Raw genomic sequence first — 22,488 nt, 5'->3', positions numbered from 1 at the left:
CATTGTAGCGATGATAGAGAAAGGCAAAGAGCCAAGGAGAGGGATGTGAATGCTTGCAAAATAGCAAATCAGAACCTATCTGCAAACAAAGGGGAGATGACAGCTTGCAAAAGAACCTTCAGCCAGATCCTCAGTTGGTGTAAATTGGCAAAGCGCCACTGACTTCAAATTAAAGTTTGGCTTCAGCAGAGCTACAGCGATGGGCACCAGCTGGGGTGCTGGCAGAGCTATGCCATCATTTTCAGACATATTTTCCAGTGAGGGAGTTTGTTCAGGCCCATTAGAAACTGCAGACTATGTGGAATGCTGAAGCACACCAACCGAGACACGTTACTATGCTAGCTAATTTTCAGAGCTATTCCAGCTTTATTCACCTTTGCGCAAGGAAGACACAGTGTATCAGTGAATTAAAACTGCAGAGAGAATTTCAGAGCAGAATGTGTCAGTTGAATGGAAATGTACTTATCTCAAAAGAAAAACACTTTATTTAGCACAGTGTTTCTCAACCTTGCTGATACCGGGGACTGGCTTGCTGCCTTCCTAAACTGTGTCAGGGAGATCTCAGGGACTGGCACCTGTCCACGGACCAGTCACAGAAAAGCATTGATTTCGCACATAGGTGATGCTGTAGAATGACTTGCTCTGCCTAGCACATATGTGAAAATCTCATCTATTAAAAAGGAAAAACAAAAAACCCCACCCGACTTGCCCCAAAGTATCTAAAGATGTCAGAAAAATGGTGTGTTTCACTGTATTTGATGAGAACTAGCACATGACTGAGTGGTTAAAGACTGGATTGCCGTGTGTTTGCACAAAGGGGGCAGAGGGCCAGCTGCATGATCAATCTTCACTTGGGCAATTCCTGACTTTCGACTACTTAGCGCAACACCATTAAAGGGATCCATGAAAACAGCCTCAAGAGGGCTCATGTTTATGGTGTCCATGATTTCTCAGATGAAATCTGTTGAGCTAAAGTTATTAAAAATGAGTTCAGGGCCCCATGGTGCTCAATGCTGCACATATACATAGTAAGAGGTTTGGCTCACCAAGCTCACCACTGCAATGCACAAGACAAAGGGGGAGAGGGGAAAGGGAGATAGAGAGGAAGAGATTTGCTCAAAGTCACCCAAAAGGTCAGTGGCGGAGCCCAGATTAAACTTTATTCTTCTGTGTGCTCTAACCATTAGACCATGCTAGTCATATTATGTATTTTTTCCTAACGCTTAGCTGGATAAAGTGAGCCTGCAGCTTGAAAACCAAGCTGTTTTTTCCATTGCCTCACACCTCACCAACAACAAAGTATCTGCATTCAGAATTTAATTCACAAGGCTGTTGATCATAGGTGAGCTGGAGCTAGGTTGGCTCAGGGCTAGCTGGGATAAAGAACAATAGCACCATAAAAGGCCTCAGTCCTGTAGTGAGATCCATGCAGGGGTAAACAGCAGTAAGAACTTATTTACGTGAAGTCAGCAGCTCTGGCTGACGCACACAAGGAGCAGGGCTGTTGAGGAAGGTGATCACTTTTCAGACTAGGGCCCCATTCTAGTGTAGTATGAATGTTGTTGGGGTTGCATCTGCTGAGGTTGCATCTGAACAGATTCATCAGTACCTTCCTGGCTTCTGTTCAGTGCAATGCAACTGTAACCTGGCATAACCAGCCAGTTGACCTTTGTTTTTGGCTGATTTGTGTCACCAGAATAGCCCAAAGCAACCAGAGCCTGCTGGTGAATCCCAGCCCTACATTTACAGACAATTACAGGTCAATTGCAAAGAAAATATTTGCCTAGCAACCTTTCCATATTAGTCTGTGTGTGGTTAAAGATTTATTTAAAAACACTTTTCTTCTGCCTTTCCTTGTTCTTTGCAGTTTGCATTTTTGATACATGCTTTGCCCTCAGCAGCTCAGCAAGCCTCATATTGGCCCCAATCCTGCCTCTGATCCATGCGGCTGGATCCTTTAGCCTGTGCCCCTGTTCACCCATTTGCAGGATCAGGGTCTTGGAGTGGGACTAGCGCGACAGAAAGGTGTCCCGGTGAGCTGTAATCTGAGCTCCTGCTAGTCCACCTGTCCCATCCCCCACATTCCTTGTGTTGCTGGCCCTCTACGGAGTGGGGAATTTCACCCGCCGTGCCCCCCAGCCTCCCAGCACTCCACCTTGCCCCCCCCAAATAGCAAGGGCTTCAGCCACAGGGGAGGGGGCAGAGTCCCGGAGAGCAAAGTACTGCAATCTCTGACTGCCTCACCCACACCGACTTACCAGAGACCAATCCTCTCCTCCTGTGTGACTCGGCAAATGCAGTTATCCGGGGCCAGCTGATCGCAATCTCTTCCGCTAGGCGAAACATGGATTGGACACGAGTTAGATGTGTGGCAGGGCAGGCGCAGATGCTCTCTGGAAAGCAGCCACTCCCTCCCCTCCAGCCCCCAATATCAACAAAACACCTCAGTCTCTCAAAGCTGCAGCTTTGACTGGACTTCCTCTGCCCTGTGCTGAGAGGCTGTTTGTTCCAAACCTCCCCCCCACACACACACATCCTAACTGTCTCTTCACCTGCTTCACTCCATACCTACCCTGTCCCCCCTCTTCCCTACCTCTTGTGCCTGGGGCACAATGGTGTAGTCTCCTGAGGACCCAAATGCTTTGGTTTCACGACAGTCATTGGCCTCTAGGCTAGGGTAACTGGGCGAAACTGAATGGCCTGTGTTATGCGGGAGGGCAGACTTGATGGTCTAATGGCCGCTTCTGGCCTTATGCTCTATGAACACATACCCAGCATTCCTCAGCAAAACCAACTTTCGAGCCAGTGAAAACGTCGGGTCTCACACAGAAGTTGGCACATAAGAACCACAGCTCCACAAAGGGCCAAACTGAACCACCTGCACTCGCCTGGGATTTTCCAAGTAATCTGACAGTCAGAAGCCCAAATCACATTCAATATCAATGGGATATGGCCCCATGAGCCTAAGAGCCCTTCAATGCCAACAAGTCAAGGAGGTTACAAGAATATCCTGCATCTTGGCAGCAGGTTAGACTAGATAACCCTTGCGGTCCCTTCTAGCCCTATGGATCTATTATTCTAATATCCTGATACATATATTCTGGTTCACCAAAGAACGTCATGTAGGATCTCAAATAAAGCCACAGTCATTCTGGTCATTAATATCATTGTGAAATGTGCGTACATACTATGTATAGACTTATGGATGTGTAAAGAAAATATGTTCCTAGAACTTGTATCAAGGCTGGGTCGACAAACAGGTTTCTGCCAGACCAGGGACGTATATTCACCCCTGTATCTCTCGTTCACATGTAAATTAAGCACTGCAAGACAACACAATGGAAGCGCCATTTACATACAAAGCCAACAGGAGACAACACCAGAAATGAACTCCAGGGGATTGTCCTGTCTATGGGGCAGACGATGAATTTTGGGGAACATAAAAGGAAGGCAAGAAGACACACTCCTTAATCCTGCATCTAGAAAGTTAACGGGCAGCACATTTACATTCATAAAAACAGGATGCCAACTGGAATTGGTTGGAAACGCTGCAGAAGGCTTTGGGTGAGATAAGACTGCTCTAGACAGGAGGTTAGCCTCTTAAGTTTAGTCTCTAGAAAGCACCTATAGACTTAGTTTTATATGTAACCCTTCTGTTTCCATTATACTGACTTACTATCTCTTGAATCTTGGCCTTTGATAAAAAAAAAAAATGTACTGTTTTCATTATAAATATATCTCAGTACATGGTGTTATCCAAGGAGCTGATCCTGAATTCAAACTGGTCCTTTGGGGACAGTTGACCTAGGATTTCTGTGAGGGGACAATGGTCGAGACACTACAGGGGGATGCATCAAAGCGACATCAAAGGTTAGCCTGCCAGGTGAAGTAAGGGCTGGTACAGCCCAGAGGAGATTGTTTGGGTGGCTAACAGGTGAGCACCAGCAAGTCTCCCTCTTGCTAGAGGCAGGCCCTAAAGGGCAGATTTTAAAAGGTATTTAGATGCCTAAACCCATTTAAAAATCTGGCCTTAGCCTCCTTAGAAAATCGCAGCCCTAGAGTAGTAGCCTTGTTTCCCTGGCTTCAGCAGGTGAGATTGTAACTTTAGGCCCAGCCCTGACCAGAGTGTCATGCCAGCCCTGGGACTGTGCCTCAGACACACCCTTCTGAGTCACAATTCCTCCCATTCACTCCTGGAGGGGGGAGTAATTTACAGCTAACCTCTAGTGGCAATCAATTACTACCCCACCCCATGCTGACTCAGTGAGCAGCCAGGTGATGGACGCAAGGCTACGCCCATCGCCTCCTCGAGAGAAAGAATCAATGGGCAAGTAGCCCCATCTATTCCTCTGAGCCCACGAGAAGTGCGAGGGGGTCTGTCATTCCTTTGCACAGGCATCATCTAATCCATTGGGCCTGCTAGCGGGCAGCGCCCTCGTCCCACCTACATTTGTGCACGTTTAACACTACACATGTGAGAAACGTTAAGCACATAGGCCTGATCTACACCTACAAAATTAGTTCAAGGCTGGGAAAAATTTTGCACCCTGTGCAACGTCGTTAGGTCAACCTAAACCTCGGTGTAGATGCAGCTGGGTGGACCTAGTCACGGCCTCGAAGGGAGGAGGATTAGCTACAGCAACAAGAGAACTCCCTTCTGATCCATTCTGATCATCTTGTCTGACCTCCTGCAGAACACAGGCCAGAGATCTCCCCCAACAGTTTCTACCCCGAGCAGATGACTTCTGGTGGAGCAAGTCAGTGTAAGGTCTTGTCTATAAATAGAAAGTTGTACCACTGTATCTTTACCAGTGTAGTTAAAGTTGTATAACCCCCTTAATGTGGACACAGTATTATGGGGCTAAAGGTGCATATTACTGGTACAGTTTATTCATGTACAGGAAGGGGAATAAGCTCTCCTGGTATAAGGCACCTTTATAGCCACATAACTGTGTAAACACTACTATAATCATATCAATAAATAAATACTGCCCCTGAGTGAAGCAGCCAAAGCAGGGCTGCAATTGGGGAAAGGGATAAAATGGACTCAGCACCCCCTGGACCCAGAACTGTGCAGAGGGACCCCCCCCCACACACACACGGACAAACTCTGGGGGCCGTAGGACCCAGGTGGTGCCTCCCGTCCCCCCTGTCACGTGGCCTTTAGGGAAAACTGCAGAGAGGAGCCAGCCAAAGACTCCAGTCACAGCAGTGAACTTTGGACATTCAGGGAACTGACTGCAGCTTTGACTGGACTTCCTTTGCCCTGTGCTGAGAGGCTGTTTGTTCCAAACCTCCCCCCACCACACATCCTCACTGTCTCTTCACCTGCTTCACTCCACACCTGCCCTGTCCCCCCCTCTTTCCTACCTCTTCCCTTTCATGTCCCCTCTCCCTTCCCTTTTCTTTCCATCTAGCTGATCCCCTCCTAACTAACCACCTCCCCCACCTCCCAGAACAAAAATACTCCATGGCACTAACGTGTCATTTGCTCCCATCCCATTTCTCACTCTGCTGCTGTGTTCTACCCCTTCCCTCACCCTGGGTCTGTCTGGTCTATTTCTACTGTTCGCTCTTTGTGGCATGGACTATCAAATTCTCTGTTTCTACTGCACCTAACACAATGGAGACCCGATCTTGGCTGGTCCTTAGGCCCTACCACAATAAACATGATGATGATGAACAATAACAACATAGTTCTATCAGTACAAAAACTGTATCGGCCTGATTGTTTGCAGGATTGGGGCTTGAGGTGCTGATCCTTGTACATCTAGGAGATGGAAATGGGCCCCAAGCAATTCTGGAATGCAAACAGCAGCTGGGTGGACAAAACTTTGGCTCAGATTCTCCAGAAAAGAACAGCAAACCAAACCAAACAAAAACTATGACAAATATTCAATCCATATAGGCCGTGATTTTATATATATATATATATATATATATATATATATATATATATATATATATATATATATGAAAATAATAATACAGCTTTGCAGAGATGTAAAATAAATAACTGAAAATACTACAAAGTGGCCTGGGGATTTAGGAAAAAGCAAATGATTTTAAAAAAAATACAAATAAGCCGAAAATTTAAATATATGAGGGGGGCAGAAGAGAGGGACAGGAGTTTAAATGAAGAAAAATAGAAAGTTTTAAAATTACAAAATTAATGGAAAGTGGTTTAAGAAAAATATAAAAGAAAATAGAAATGGAGTGCTTTTTGTTTAGTTTTAAAAAAATAAAATAAGAATACAAACACATGAACTGGTAGGAGCAACTTGTTAATTTCACTATGCCCTGCTCCAGCAGAGAATCATAGAATCATAGGACTGGAAGGGACCTTGATAGGTCATCTAGTCCAGTCCGCTGTACTAATGGCAGGACTAAGAATTACCTAGAGCATTCCTGACAGATGTTTGTCTAACCTGCTCTTAAAAATCTCCAATGATGAAGATTTCACAACCTCCCTAGGCAATTTATTCCAGTGCTTAACCACCCTGACAGTTAGGAAGTTTTTCCTAATGTCCAATCTAAACCTTCCTTGCTGCAATTTAAGCCCATTGCTTCTTGTCCTATCCTCAGAGATTAAGAAGAGCAATTTTTCTCCCTCCTCCTTGTAACAACCTTTTATGTACTTGAAAACTGTTACGTCCTCTCTCAGTCTTCTCTTTTCCAGACAAAACAAACCAAATTTTTTCAATCTTCCCTCAAAGGTCATGTTTCTAGACCTTTAATCATTTTTGTTGCTCTTCTCTGGACTTTCTCCAATTTGTCCACATCTTTCCTGAAATGTGGCGCCCAGAACTGGACACAATACTCCAGTTGAGGCCTCATCAGCGCAGAGTAGAGAAGAAGAATTTCTTCTCGTATCTTGCTTACAATACTCCTACTAATACATCCCAGAATGATGTTTGCTTTTTTTGCAACAGTGTTACACTGTTGACTCATATTTAGTTGATGGTCCACTATTATCCCCAGATATCTTTCCGCAGTACTCCTTCCTAGGCAGTCATTTCCCATTTTGTATGTGTGCAACTGATTTTTCCTTCCTAAATGGAGTACTTTGCATTTGTCCTTATTGAATTTCATCCTGTTTACTTCAGACCATTTCTCCAGTTTGTCCAGATCATTTTGAATTTTAATCCTATGCTCAAAGCACTTGCAACCCCTCCCAGCTTGGTATAGTTCGCAAACTTTATAAAAGAAAAGGAGTACTTGTGGCACCTAGAGACTAACAAATTTATTAGAGCATAAGCTTTCGTGAGCTACAGCTCACTTCATCGGATGCATTTGGTGGAAAAAACAGAGGAGAGATTTATATACACACATACAGGGAACATGAAACAATGGGTTTATCATACACACTGTAAGGAGAGTGATCACTTAAGATAAGCCATCACCAGCAGCAGGGGGGGGAAAGGAGGAAAACCTTTCATGGTGACAAGCAAGGTTAACAAGAATATCAGAGGAACAGTGGGAGGTGGGGTGGGAGGGAGAAATACCATGGGGAAATAGAAAAGGAGTACCCGTGGCACCTTAGAGACTAACAAATTTATTAGAGCATAAGCTTTCGTGAGCTACAGCTCACTTCATCGGATGCATAGTTTTACTTTGTGTAATGACTCATCCATTCCCAGTCTCTATTCAAGCCTAAGTTAATTGTATCCAGTTTGCAAATTAATTCCAATTCAGCAGTCTCTCGTTGGAGTCTGTTTTTGAAGCTTTTTTGTTGAAGTATAGCCACTCTTATGTCTGTGATCGAGTGACCAGAGAGATTGAAGTGTTCTCCAACTGGTTTTTGAATGTTATAATTCTTGACGTCTGATTTGTGTCCATTCATTCTTTTACGTAGAGACTGTCCAGTTTTGGCCAATGTACATGGCAGAGGGGCATTGCTGGCACATGATGGCATATATCACATTGGTAGATGCGCAGGTGAACGAGCCTCTGATAGTGTGGCTGATGTGATTAGGCCCTATGATGGTATCCCCTGAATAGATATGTGGACAGAGTTGGCAACGGGCTTTGTTGCAAGGATAGGTTCCTGGGTTAGTGGTTCTGTTGTGTGGTTGCTGGTGAGTATTTGCTTCAGATTGGGGGGCTGTCTGTAAGCAAGGACTGGTCTGTCTCCCAGATCTGTGAGAGTGATGGGTCGTCCTTCAGGATAGGTTGTAGATCCTTTATAAACTTTATAAAGTGTACTCTCTATGCCATTATCTAAATAATTGATGAAGACATTGAACAGAACTGGACCCAGAACTGATACCTGCAGGATCCCACTTGTTTTGCCCTTTCAGCATTACTGTGCACCACTGATAACTATGCTCTGGGAACAGTTCTCCAACCAGTTTTGCACCCACTGTATAGTAGCTCCATCTAGGCTGCATTTCCCTAGTTTGAATATGAAAAAGTCATGCAAGACTTCAAGTATTAATATTAGTTGTGAGCATTAGGTGGCACATAAATGTCCCAGAGGTACATTGTGCCCAGCGCTGCACGGACGCACAATGACAAAGATCAGGGGACTTTCTCTCACTGTGTCTGTGCAGTGCCCGGCACAACAGGGCCCTGATCTCGGTCATCGTGTGTGTGCAGCGCCCGGCGTGATGGGGCCCTGATCTCAGTCACTGTGTGCCTGTGCAGTGCCTGGGACAACGGGGCCCCGATCTCTGTCAATGTGTGTCTGTGCAGCACCTGGCGTGATGGGGCCCTGATCTTGGTCACCATGTGTCTGTGCAGTGCCTGGCACAACGGGGCCCTGATCTCGGTCATCGTGTGTGTGCAGCACCGGTGCGATGGGGCCCTGATCTCAGTCACTGTATTTCTGTGCTGTGCATGGCATGACAGGGCCCATGGCCCATAATATGCCACCATAATGATCACAACTAATATTAATAACAGCCTGACACCATGTGGTGTCTTTATACTTGAAGAAAAAAAAAAAGACTGTTACTCACCTTCTTTAACTGTTGTTTTTCGAGATGTGTTGTTCATGTCCATTCCAATCAGGTGTGTAAGCGCCGCATGCACGGTCGTCGAAAACTTTTTCCCTCAGCAGGTCCCATCGGGTCGGCCAGGGAGCCCCCTGGAGTGGCGCCCCCTCCATGGCGCTTAATATATGACCCTGCCGACCCGACCCCCCTTTGGTTCCTTCTTGCCAGCTATTACAACAGAGGGGAAGGAGGTGGGTATTGGAAAGGACGTGAACACCACATCTCAAAGAACAACAGTTACAAGAAGATGAGTAACTGTCTTTTTTTCTTCTTCGAATGATTGTTCACATCAATTCCAATCAGGGGACTCCCAAGTTCTCCCACGGGGGTTAAGGAATCACTTACTGGAGCACCGCTCTGCCGAGAGCTGCATCATCTCTAGCATGCAGGATGATGGCATAGTAGGTAACAAATGTATGCACCGAGGACCAAGTCGCCACTCTGCAGATCTCCTGGATGGGCACCTGGGCCAGGAAAGCGGTGGATGAAGCCGTAATAGCCAAGGCTGGGACCTTGGCAAGGTCATAACAGGTACGGATGCAGTCCATAATCCAGGAAGAAATGCATTGTGAGGAGACGGGAAGCCCCTTCATCTGGTCTGCCACAGCTACAAACAGCTGGTTCCTGAAAGGCTTCATGCGCTCAATGTAGAATGTTAGCGCTCTCCGCACATCTAGTGAGCAAAATCTCTGCTCCTATGCATTGGCATGTAGTTTGGGATCAAAACTGGTAGAAAAAATGTCCTGGCTGATGTGGAATTGGGATACCACCTTGGGCAGGAAGGCTGGGTGTGGCCTGAGCTGTACCTTGTCCTTGTGGAAGATTGGGGTTGGAGGTTAGTGCTTTTAACTCCGACACCCTCCTGGCCGATGTGATGGCAACCAGAAAGGCCACCTTCCATGAGAGATACAGAAGGGAACATGTAGCCAGTGGCTCGAATGGGGCTCCCATTAGTCTAGCTAGGACCAGACTGAGGTCCCAATTCGGTACCGGTGGGCGGGACTGTGGATATAGCCTTTCCATGCCCTTAAGGAAACAGCCCACCATAGAGTTGGTGAAGACTGAGCATCCCAACTCTCCCGGGTGGAACGCTGGGATAGCTGTACCTTGATGGATGATCTGGCCAGGCCTAGCCGCTTCAGGTGCAGTAGATAGTCCAGGATGAATGGTATAGATGCCTGAAGGGGGGATACGCAACTGTGATCGCACCAGCACGAGAACCTTTTCCATTCGGCCAGATAAGTGGCTCTGGTGGAAGGTTTCCTGCTTCCAAGCAGCACCTCCCTCACCGATTCCGTGCATTGGAACTCCATTGGGTTTAACCATGAAGCTTCCAGGCCATGAGGGACTAGAGGTCCGGGTGAAGCAAGCAGCTGTGGTCCTGTGTAATCAGATCAAGGAGAAGCAGCAGCGTGATCGGGGTGTCCACTGACCACTCCAGAAGCACGGTGTACCTGGCCACGCAGGAGCCAGCAGAATTACCTCCGCCTTGTTCCTGCGGATCTTGAGGAGAGCCTTGTGGGTGAGTGGTATCGGAGGGAAGGCATACAGTAGACGGTTCCCCCAGTGTATCATGAATTCATCTGAGATGGAGCTTGGACTGTGCTTTAGGAAGGAGCAAAACGTTGGACACTTCCTATTGCGCCTGGTGGCGAATGGGTCTACCTGGGAAAACTCCCACCTTTGGAAGATGGAATGTATGACATCCGGACGGATGGACCACTCATGACTGTGGAACGACCTGCTGAGGTGGTCCACAAGCTCGTTCTGTGTTCCCGGGAGATAGAATGCCTCCAGGTGAATGGAGTGGGCTATACAAAACTCCCACAGGTGGAGGGCCTCCCAACAGAGAGGGGAGGAGCAGACTCTGCCCTGCTTGTTTATGTACAACATGGCAGTGGTGTTGTCGGTCAGCACCGCCACGCACTGTCCTTGCAATATGGTATGGAAGGTCTGGCAGGCTAGTCTCACCGCTCTGAATTCCTTTATATTGATGTAAAGCGGGATCTCGGACTGCGACCATCTACCCTGAGTCTGTAGGTCTTCTAGGTGTGCCCCCACCCCAGGGTCTAACGCGTCCATTATTAAGGTCATGGATGGTTGAGGGCTGCTGAATGGGACTCCTTCACAGACCATGCGAGGGTCCAACCACCAGCCTACTTGAATCTGGGCTCTGGTAGAATGGCTCTTGCCTGAACCGAGTCCAGCACAACCCCAATGAATTCTATTCGTTGGGTGGGTGACAATGTCGACTTGTCCAGATTGCGGAGAAGACCCAGCCTCTGGAAAGTCTCTTTGACCAACCAGACTTGGACTCCACCTGTTCCCTGATGCGCCCCCACAGCAGCAGCCAGTCGTCAAGGTAGGGATACACCTGCCTCTTGCGGAGGAAAAGCTGCAACCTCGGACTTGCTCGTGAGAGGGGTCCCTGAAGAGGGATAAGAAAGGGGGTGGGAGGAAGGGGAGGAGCAGAATTGGAGAGAATATCTCACCTCTACTGTGCAAAGAATTCAGCGGTCCGATGTTATATGGGACCATGCACGACAGAAGTGGGATAGACGATTCAGAAGGATCCAGGATAGTGGCTGGTACACCGTCCTCGGGCGTCCCTTCAAAACCTTGCTTGGACCCCGACGATGGCTTGGTCGGGCCCTGCCCTTGGCTCAAGGGAGGGTTGGAAGGTCTACGCCTGGTATTCCTGCCCCTTCGGCAGTATGTATCCTGCCTTGGGCGGGTTGGCATTGCCTCTGCATGGTAGGGGCTAAGGCTTGAAGGGCTTTCTCTGGGTAGCAGGAGTGTGCATCTCCAGAGATTTCATAGTTGCCCTCAAGTCCTTTAGGCTGTGGAGCCTCAAATCTGTCTGGTCTGAAAACAGCCCTGTGCCCTCAAAGAGAAGGTCCTGCAGGGTCTGTTGAACTTCCAGTGGAAGCCCGGAAGCTTGGAGCCATGCGGTTCTCCTCATGGCTACCCCAGAGGAGATGGTACATGCTGCAGAGTCAGCCAAGTTGAGTGAGGCCAACAAGGATGTCCTGGTCACTACCTTCCCCTCCTTGACCAGAGCCAAGAACTCAGGCCTTCAACTCAGTGGGGAGCAACTCCTTGTATTTGGACATGGAGTCCCATGAATTAAAACTATACCTGCTGAGGATAGCTTGTTGGTTAGCTATCCTCAGCTGTAGACCCCCGCGGCATAAATTTTCCTGCCTTCAAGAGCAAGAATGTCCACCACCGGGTCCTCTGACTCAATGACTTCCTCCACCTGTAGGCCCATGTTACGGGCAACGCAGCGGAGCAGGTCCTGGTGCACCCTATGGTCAATGGACGGAGGACCCGAAGCTGATGCTCCTGCCACTGCCTCATCAGGTGAAGATGACGAGGAGGCCAGTGGGGGAACAGAGTCATCATGGCCCACTATGTGCCCAGGTTGCTCCTAGGTAGCATTGGTGGTCCAGTTGTTTGGCATGGCCATATGTGACCTGAGCTGTGGGTGGGTCTGGAGCCGGTTCCATTGTCCCATCTGTAGAATGAGGGGAGGTCTGGATAGGGTCGCCTCTGTAGCACAAGGGGCGGGTCTATCCACCGGTGACCATGCAGGATGATACCATGATGTCACAGACCTAGAAACCCTGGATGAGGTTGATGGTAAGCCCAGGGGATCCAGAAGGACATTGTGCAGCAGGTGGCCACAGTGGCTGCCAGGTCGACTGTGCGTATCTCTGCGATTATCCGAACTGTGCCTACTGCATCGCAAGTAGTAGGAGTTGGCCTCACAGTCCGAGGATCCCGAGGGCGATGACCACAGTGGTGCTGACGATCCTCAAGCTGGCGGTCAGTGCTGAGAAGAGGAAGTCGGAGATTGGAGTCGCAACGATCATGTAGAGGATTGGTGCGGCTGTCCTACGACTTAGACCGGTGCTGTGAGTCTGGTGCCGGAGAATGGCTCCCGTGTTCTGGTGCTGTGTCTCGGTACCGGCCGATAGAGGGTGACCATGATCGGTGTCGGAGACACAGATTGCTGTGCTCCCTGCGCCAGGTGATCTTGTACTGAGGTCGGTGCCGGGGGAGGGAGTGTGTGTTGCAGTGATGTAGACTGGGAACGTGCCGGGAACGGTGCTGGTCGGGCATGAAAAGGGCTCATCATTGTAGGGTTGCCTCTAGATGGCACCTGTCTGGGCGGTGCCAGAGGCTTCTCTCTAACAGCAAGGGGCTGAGGCACAGTTCTTTCTATAAGCTCTTTTGCAGCCTGGAAAGTATCTGTGGTGGAGGGGAGTTCCAACTCCTCCACAAAGCACTGCCCCGCCGGAAAGTCACTAAGTGCTGGGCTCAACGGTGCCAACTGGGCCCCAGAGTCGACGGCACAAGGTCTTGCTGCTTGGAAGTTGAGTCCTTCCTCTGAGGCAGCAAAGTCTCCCCAGATGATCTCCCTCTCTGAGGAGAGTGCCCTCTGTCCGCCTTCTTATGGTGCTTGTGGGGCACTGGGGATGTTGACCGGTGCCAGAGCGCTGCTCCGTACTGCAGTGTCAGGAATTTCCAGTACCGAGGGCCTCTAGCACCAGAGTCCTTCCTGTACCGATTCGCGGATCGACACCGGGGTGCCCGCACCGAGCTCGGGCCTGGGACTTGGCAGTCAGGTGCCACTGGACCAAGTGCGGCTTCCATTAATAGCTGCTTCAAATGGAAGTCATGTTCCTTCCTAGTCCTGGGCTTGAAAGCCTTACAGATCTTACAGCGCTCGGACTGATGTGCCTCCCCTAGACACCTCCGGCACGAGTCGTGAGGGTCGCTATTGGGCATAGGCTTCTTGCATACGCCACAAGATTTAAATCCTTGGGCTTGAGGCATGCCCGGAAGCCCAAGGTGGGGTGAGGGGAGAATGACCTACTCACCAAGACTATCCTAAACTGCTGAACAATAAACTAACCACAAAACAAAAGACTGTGTAGGACTAAGTAATAGCTAAGGGAACACTTGCAAGCAAGCAAAATGCAGTTCCAACGCCACCACGGACGGTAAGAAGGGAACTGAAGGGGGTCGGCTCAGCAGGGTCATATATTGAGCGCCATCAGGGCACCACTCCAGGGGGTTCCCTGGCCGACCCAATGGAAGCTGCTGAGGGAAAAAGTTTCTGATGACCCTGCACACCTGATTTGGAATCAACGTGAACAACCACTCGAAAAAGAACAATTCTATTTCATTCTGCTTCTCAGAGCCTGCTCCTGGTTCTTTCTGACACAATCCGGACCCATGGTGACAAACCTGGCTTCAAAATGAACACGCCACTTTCAACCCTGGCCTAGCTCCATACAAGCCGGTGAAGGGGCTGGCTCTGGGGCACTGAGTGGGAGAGTCTATGCAAACAAGGTAATATCATATTGCATAAATGATAACATGCATCAACTCATTTGCATAACCAAGCCTCCTCTTCCAAAAATCCCTCACCCCCATGCATACAGTACCTACATCTCTGCCTCCCTCCCTTCTCCTCAACTTCCCCCATCCTCACTCCCTGTTCTCCTTTGCTACCTACCATAGCTCCCCCACCATTTCTGGCTGGCCCCCAGAATTCCCCATGGATTGGTTCCCATCTCCCTTCTATCCCGCTACCTATGGTTGAAGCCCTATAGCTTCCCTTCTGCACTGTAACCAAGGAGACAGGGCCTAGTGCACTCCTCACCCACCTTCTGCCCCCAATGGGAGTAAGAGTGAGAAGTGGGACCCTGGGGAGAGAGGCTTTGTGTCTGATGGGGGCAGAGTTAAAGGCATGGAGAGAGAGAGAGAGAGAGCGCCTGGGTGTAGGGGGAAAATGGCAGGAGTCTCACAGAACCTGGATGTGGGTGTCTAAAGGAAGCAGAGTCATACACAGCCTCTAGCCATCCAGCCCCACAGCTATCTCAGCTACATAGGCCCCATCACCATAGTATCTGAGCTCCTCACAATCTTTAGCCTCACCGCATTCCTGGGAGGCAGGGCCCTGCCACTGTCTCTGTGTTTCAGACGGGGGAGATGAGGCCTTGAGAGGCTAAGTGATGTGGCTGTCACATAGGAAATCTGGGGCTAGGGTTACCATATGTCCGTATTTTCCTGGACATATCCAACTTTTTGGTTCGCCGACCGGGAGGAATTTTTAAATATCTAAAAATGTCTGGGATTTGCCATTATTTTTTTCCCCAAAGAAGAGTTGATCATTCAAGAAAGAGTGTGAATGTTGATCATTCGAGAAAGAAACTGAATGTTGATCACTTGAGAGAGTGCCTGCTTTTTCCCCCAGCTCCCAATGCTTGTGCCGCGAAACAGTTGTTTCGCGTGGCTGGAGGGAGGGGGGAGGAAGAGGAATGCGGCTTGCTCAGGGGAGGAGGCGGGGCCGGGTGGGGATTTGGGGAAGGCGTCCAATGGGGCAGGGAGGGGGCAGAGTTGGGGCGGGGATTTTGGGGAAGGGGTTGGAATGGAGAAGGGGCGGGGAAGGGGTGGAGCTGGGGCAGGGGTGCACAAGCAAATACCACCCCACCCCGTGGAGTGTCCTCTTTTTTGAATGTTCAGATATGGTAACCCTATCTGGGGCAAAGCGGGGAATTGAACCCAGGTCTCCCAAGGCTTACGTTAGCGGTTAGACTAACCACAGCCGTAGTCGTCGTCTATCACGCCAGCTCTCCCTTGGTCCATCTGTCCCTTCCCAAGCACTTTCCCCTCTCTCCCTTGGTCTTTATACTCTGCTCCTCCATAGTGTTTCTATACCTCTTCAGCTGCTTTGCTTCTTCATTGATGTTAAGCCAAAAGGGACCATCTAGTCTGAATTCCTGTACAACACAGGCCAGAGTTTCATCCAGTGATTCCTGTATTGAGCACCCCATTTCCAGCCAAACCTAATCAGTTTCTGTCAATGGTAAATGATTTTGTGTGGGCTAGGGAAAAGGGAAGAAACACCCCATATGAATCATGCTGCACCTGCTTAGGTCTGCGGTCATGTGCATTTTGCCAATTAACTAACAAGTCAGATCAAGTTATCGCTTATTGTATTAGACTTTGTTATTATTATGTCTGCAGGGCCCAAATTGTGATAGGAACTTTAGAAACAAGTAGGGAAAAGCCCCAGCCCTAGAGATCTTAAATCCAAGGATAGACACAACACATAGGAGACAACATATTAATAGGTCATGGGCTTGGGAAGGAGTATAAAAATGGTATATTCAGAACTTTCGTAAAGGTTGTATTAGTTGTTTTAAACACTGTTAAGTAAAACGGCCAAAGATTTCAAACTTGGATGCCTAAAGTTGCTTGGGATTTTTCAAAACAGTCAAAGGGATTTCAGCATGTAAATGCCATTGAAGTCCAAGCTCAATGCAATTTTTTGAGCAAAACATTTTTCAGTGAAACAAGCATGTTTGGGTCGACTGAAACATTTCACAAATTCATGTCGAATTCCCCACATTCTTTCAGTCAGGAAAAAAAATAATTAAAAAAAATCAAACATTTCCATTTTTCTATTCAAAATTACTTTCTTTTAGAAATTTCCTTAAATTTTAGAAAAATTAAGAACTTGAAAAAAACGCTCAAAATCTAAACAACCATTTCATTTCAGGTCAAACAAAGCATTGTATTGGATCTGAAAATAAAATTTGTTTTGATTTTTTTTTGGAACTGACTGTGAACCAAAAAGTCAGTTATTCACACAGCTCTGATTGAAATACTAATTAAACAGTGCAAATTGCTTTTAGGTTGTATCCCTGTCCCATTTGTCTGCTTGTGTCATTTAATCATAAGCTCTTCAGGGCTGGAATTTTCTCTGTCTGTTTGTACAGCACCCAACACAATAGGCTCTGATCCCAACGGAGACCTCGGAGCGCTATCATAACATAAATATTATAATAATTGGGCCCTTTTAGAAATCTAGCCATCAGCAGCATAAGATCTAAGCACCACTTTAAGTGGCCCTTTGCAGAGGGGTGAGTTTTCATAGGCAAATGCACACTCAGCATTGAAGGAATTGCATTCCGCAAGGACCAAATACAGTTCAGTGACATTGTACGACAGGGTTATGAAAGCCTTACAAAAGGTCTGAGTATCAGGATGCAATTGTAGTACTGAAGGCAGACTTCCAGATAATACGAAAGATGCAAAATGCTCTTGAACATAGCAAGTGGAAACAATTAGGTCATGTAAAGGTATTTAGGAGCCTAAAGGTGCAGATAGGCATCTAGTTGGATTTTCAAAAGTGCTTAAGCAGATTAGGTGCCTCCTCTCCCTTCAACTTTTGTGTAAACTCGCCTAGAGGGCCCCAATACAGTCAGTATGCTCAGACCAGATTGGGCCTCGCACATGATTTAGGTAGCTGAAAACCTATCTTGCCCTGGTTTGTGGATCTCTCCAGGGCTTAGGCAGCAGACAGGCACCCAGACACCTAGAGGGAGGCAACAGTGCTCACACTCAGAGGCAGAAACATAAGTACCTAAGGCACTGAAGTTTTGTGAATCTCAGTGTAGCCTAAGCACACTGAGTAGTGTTTAGGCACCTGAGTACTTTTGTGAATCTAGGCCATTGAGATTACTCAAATGCTTAAAATTAAGCATGTGTTTACATAATTTGCTGAAGAAGGACGGGATTACTCATACATTTATAGTTATACAGGAGGTCAGACTACATGATCCCCTCTGGCTTGATAATCTATTAAATCTATGAAAGAAGCATGGGCTTAAATGCACTGGTTAATCAGGGGCATAGTGAGTTGATATATATATAGGTAGCCCCCTGGACCCTTGGCTGCTGATAGTTAAGGCTAAGATTTAGTCACGGGTATTTTTAGTAAAAGTCATGGACAGATCACGGGCAGTAAACAAAAATTCACAGCCCATGACCTGTCCATGGCTTGTACTATATACCCCTGACTAAATCTTGGGTGCTCTGGAGGGGAGGCTCCAGAGGTGCCACAAGTGCTCTAGGGCAGGGGGCAGCCCGAGACCATTGCTGGTGCTCGGAGGGCCGGTGGCCCAAGACTGCCCCAACAGTGGCCAGTGCACCTGGCTTGGGGGCTGCTTGAGCTACTCAGGCAACCCCCAGACCAGCCGCAACAGCCGCTTCAGAAGTCACGGAGGTCCTAGAAAGTCTCCAAATCCGTGACTTCCATGACAAACTCGCAGCCTTACTGATAGTATTACAGTAGAACTTCAGAATTACGAACATCTTGGGAATAGAAGTTGTTCATAACTCTGAAATGTTTGTAACTCTGAACAAAATGTTATGGCTGTTCTTTCAAAAGTTTATAGCAGAACATTGACTTAATACAGCTTTGAAACTTTACTTTGCAAAAGAAAAATGCTGTTTTCCCTTTATTTTTTTAGTAGTTTACTTTTAACAGTACTGTATTCGGTTTGTTTTGTGGTTTTTTTTTTGGTCGCTGCTGCTGCCTGATTGTGTACTTCTTGTTCCAAATGAGGTGTGTCATTGACTGGACAATACATAACTCTGGTGTTCGTAACTCTGAGGGTCTACTGTATGTACATAGTTGTACACTGTGAATATATCTTTGCGTACAGATATATCAACAACATTCATGGTTATTTCCTCATTTTTACAAAAAAATCCTGTGGTGTTGGTACTCCAGTATATACAGTAAATTTGTTTGTGGCTGTCATCCATTATGGGATACTCGAATAGAGCAATATGATATCTTCCTGCTACAATAAACAGATGTAGATGACTTCAAGTTAGAGACATAATTAAATATATATGTGGACATCTGTTCATTTAGATCCTTAGCTTTAAGAATGTGTTTCCCACCATTGAGTCAGAAAAGGATTTTCCATTTGCATTTGACTTTTCCCTTACAAATCTCTCTCTCTTCCCCGCCCCTTTTTTTTGATACACTAAGGACAAGGTTTTCAAAAGGGCTCAGCATTGGCCTAACTCTGCTCCTATTGCAACTAGAGGTAAAATCCCTATTGCCTTCAATGGGATGACTCACAGGGACAGATCTTCAGCTGATGTAAACTGTTGTATCTTCACAGACTTCAACTGAGCTGTGACGATTTATACAAGCTGAGGATCTGACCCACAGTAAACGAAGTTAAGCACATACATAAATCTTTGGAGAACTAAGGCCTTAACATTTATTTTTAGAGGTTTTTAAGGCCTGGTTTGATAAAGCCCTGGCTGGGATGATTTAGTTGGTGTTGGTCCTGCTTTGAGCAGGGGTTGGACTAAACGACCTCATGAGGCCTCTTCCAACCCTAATCTTCTATGATTCTACAATTTCTATGATTTTGGTCAATCAAATATAGAAATCATACAATCATAGAACTGGAAGGGACCTTGAGAGGTCATCTAGCCCAGTCCCCTGCACTCAAGGCAGGGCTAAGTATTATCTAGATCATACCTGACAGGTGTTTTAACCTGGTCTTAAAAATCTCAATGATGGAGATTCCACAACCTCCCCAGGCAATTTATTCTAGTGCTTAACCACCCTGACAGTTAGGAAGTTTTTCCTAATGTCCAACCTAAACCTCCCTTGCTGCAATTTAAGTCTATTGCTTCTTGTCCTATCCTCAGAGGTTAAAAAGAACAATTTTTCTGCCTCCTCCTTGTAGCAACTTTTATGTACTTGAAAACTGGTATCATGTCTCTCTCAGTCTTCTTTTCCAGACTAAACAAACCCAATTTTTTCAATCTTCCCTCATAGGTCATGTTTTTCTAGACCTTTAATCATTTTGTTGCTCTTCTCTGGACTTTCTCCAATTTGTCCACATCTCTCCTGAAATGTGGCACTCAGAACTGGACACAATACTTCAGTTGAGGCCTAATCAGCGCAGAGTAGAGCGGAAGAATTACTTCTCGTGTCTTGCTACAATACTCCTACTATACATCCCAGAATGATGTTTGCTTTTTTTTTTCAACAGTGTTACACTGTTGACTCATATTTAGCTTGTGACCCATTATGACCCACAGATCCCTTTCTGCAGTACTCCTTCCTAGGCAGTCATTTCCCATTTTGTATGTGTTCCATTGATTGTTCCTTCCTAAGTAGAGTACTTTGCATTTATCCTTATGAATTTCATCCTATTTACTTTAGACCATTTCTCCAGTTTGTCCAGATCATTTTGAATTTTAATCCTATCTTCCAAAGCACTTGCAACCCCTCCCAGCTTGGTATTGTCTGCAAACTTTATAAGCGTACTCTCTATGCCATTATCTAAATCATTGATGAAGATATTGAACAGAACCGGACCCAGAACCGACCCCACTTGCTATGCCCTTTCAGCATGAGTGTGAACCACTGATAACTACTCTTTGGGAATGATTTTCCAACCAGTTATGCATCCACTTTATAGTAGCTCCATCTAGGTTGTATTTCCCTAGTTTGTTTATGAGAAGGATATGCAAGACAGCATCAAAAGCCTTACTAAAGTCAAGATATATCACATCTACCGCTTCTCCCCTATCCACAAGGCTTGTTACCCTGTCAAAGAAAGCTATCAGGTTAGTTTGACACGATTTGTTCTTGACAAATCCATGCTGACTGTTATTTATCACCTTATTATTTTCTAGGTGTTTGCAAACTGATTGCTTAATTATTTGCTCCATTATCTTTCAGGGTACTGAAGTTAAGCTGCCTGGTCTGTAATTCCCTGGGTTGTTCTTATTTCCCTTTTTATAGATGGACAATATATTTGCCCTTTCCAGTGCATATGATCTCTCTGGTTTACTTCATATTTCTTTATTAATAATTGTTAGTCCTTAATTATTTCTATTTTTTACTTACAACTCTTTCTATACCTCACAGAATCATAGAATATCAGAGTTGAAAGGGACCTCAGGAGATCATCTAGTCCAACCCCCTGCTCAAAGCAGGGCCAATCCCCAATTTTTGCCCCAGATCCCTAAATGGCCCCCTCAAGGATTGAACTCACAACCCTGGGTTTAGCAGGCCAATGCTCAAACCACTGAGCTATCCCTTCCCCTAATGCCTTAAGCTGATTATATTTGAAAAAAAAAATAAATCAAAAACCAGAGCACTTTTGTGGTGAATATTTTTAGAGTCACAAATAGTTATTGCAAAAACAAGAGAATTAAAAAAAAAAAAAAAAGGGCTGATTTTGCTACTGACTGCTTCCAACTCAACAGCCACGTGGAGTAAAGATTGTTCTCAGTAACTCAGTGTCCTGCATGAGTTTATCATGAGATTCTGACCGAGTGTCATTAGCATTTATTCTGAGCAAAAGAACAGCTCTGAGACGATCTATGTTCATTTGACTTTTCTCTTCACTCCAAACACCATTCATCACCTGAAACCTGATTCCGCCGGCCAGGCAAACACAGAGTCAATTCTACACTAGAGCAACACATCTGGAACAAACACTTTGTAACTGTAAACAAACCCAAATATTTTGTCTGATGAAATTAAAATCTGGCACATTTCTAGAATTCCAAAAGAAGTTCCCAAGACACAGGGACAACAAGGAAAAACAAGGGTGTCTCTGTACATTCAGGCTCTTCATTCGCACATTAATTATACATATACAAACTCCAAAATGGCCCAGATTTGCTAAATTTTGAGACAAGCTGCATTTGTTTCTCCTGGGCTGTGAAGAGAGATAGAAGGCCTCAGTGGAGAGTGATATATGGATGATTATGATCTGCCACTTGGTACAAATGCAGTTTTAGGGTTATAACATTAAATCATTCTCAGGGGGTTCAGAGCCAGTATCTGGGCACCATTCATGATTCAGAATCAAATGAAAATAAAATAGTATAAAGAAACATGGCAAGAGAGAAATCAACACTAAAACAAGTGGAAAACTGGTGAACAAAAAACATTAGGAAATAGTTATCGGAGATGGGATTTTACAGTCATTACTAATATGCTCTTTAATTTACATGTATTTGTGCAAATGAAAAGTGGTTAAAGTTAGGCTGGCTGGAGAGGTGCAAGAAGCAGGGGTGATAGCTAATGTAGATGAAATATACAGCAGGAGTGAAGTGCTGCCAGTAGTAACTGAGACTTTCAAGTCCAGATCCTCAGCTAATATAAACTGGCAAGCACCAGCTGATTTACAGCAACTGGCAGGATTAGCTTGCTAATTTCATTAATTATTATTAATTGTATTGCAGTAGCACCTAGGGATCCCAAATGAGATCAGAGTCCCCACTGTGCTGGGCACTATACAGACACAGAGTAAGATATAGCCCATGCCTTGAGGAGCTTCTAATCTAAATAGCATCTGATCCTCACTCTTCTGAGCTCCTTTTGGAGGTAGAAGAATTAGCCTGTGGAAATTAATTACAATCAATTTTCTCAAAAAGAAAAAGGAGGACTTGTGGCACCTTAGAGACTAACAAATTTATTTGAGCACAAGCTTTCGTGAGCTACAGCTCACTTCATCGGATGCATTTTCTGGGAATCAGAGCCTCTCATCTGAGATGCACCTCCTAACAGTGGTGGTGATGTTGTTTAGGGGGAGAGGAGGGCTAAACTAGTAACCTAAGAAATTTCTAACCTGCTAAA

General features: G+C 46.2%; 3 protein-coding genes across 11 annotated transcripts in view; 1 reads left to right on the top strand and 2 right to left on the bottom strand.

The window, feature by feature from the left end:
- The window catches only part of LOC119842466 (zinc finger protein 271-like), a 638,009-nt gene that overhangs the window by 217,244 nt on the left and 398,277 nt on the right, over positions 1-22,488 (bottom strand). The gene's annotated exons all lie outside the window — the stretch shown is intronic.
- LOC119843027 (zinc finger protein 850-like) overlaps positions 1-22,488 on the top strand; it is a 765,636-nt gene that overhangs the window by 501,279 nt on the left and 241,869 nt on the right. The gene's annotated exons all lie outside the window — the stretch shown is intronic.
- Positions 1-22,488, bottom strand: part of LOC119842467 (zinc finger protein 345-like) — a 42,633-nt gene that overhangs the window by 17,324 nt on the left and 2,821 nt on the right. For all 6 annotated transcript variants that reach the window (XM_038370635.2, XM_043496676.1, XM_043496677.1 and 3 more), the window contains exon 3: positions 2,259-2,333. In XM_038370635.2, coding sequence (XP_038226563.1) covers positions 2,259-2,333 — 75 coding nt within the window. The remainder of the gene's footprint in view (positions 1-2,258; positions 2,334-22,488) is intronic.

This window comes from Dermochelys coriacea, chromosome 14 (assembly GCF_009764565.3).
Source record: "Dermochelys coriacea isolate rDerCor1 chromosome 14, rDerCor1.pri.v4, whole genome shotgun sequence".
NCBI classification, from domain to species: domain Eukaryota; kingdom Metazoa; phylum Chordata; order Testudines; family Dermochelyidae; genus Dermochelys; species Dermochelys coriacea.
The sequence above is the reverse complement of the archived record's forward strand: the minus strand, read 5'-3'. Positions and strand labels throughout refer to the sequence as shown.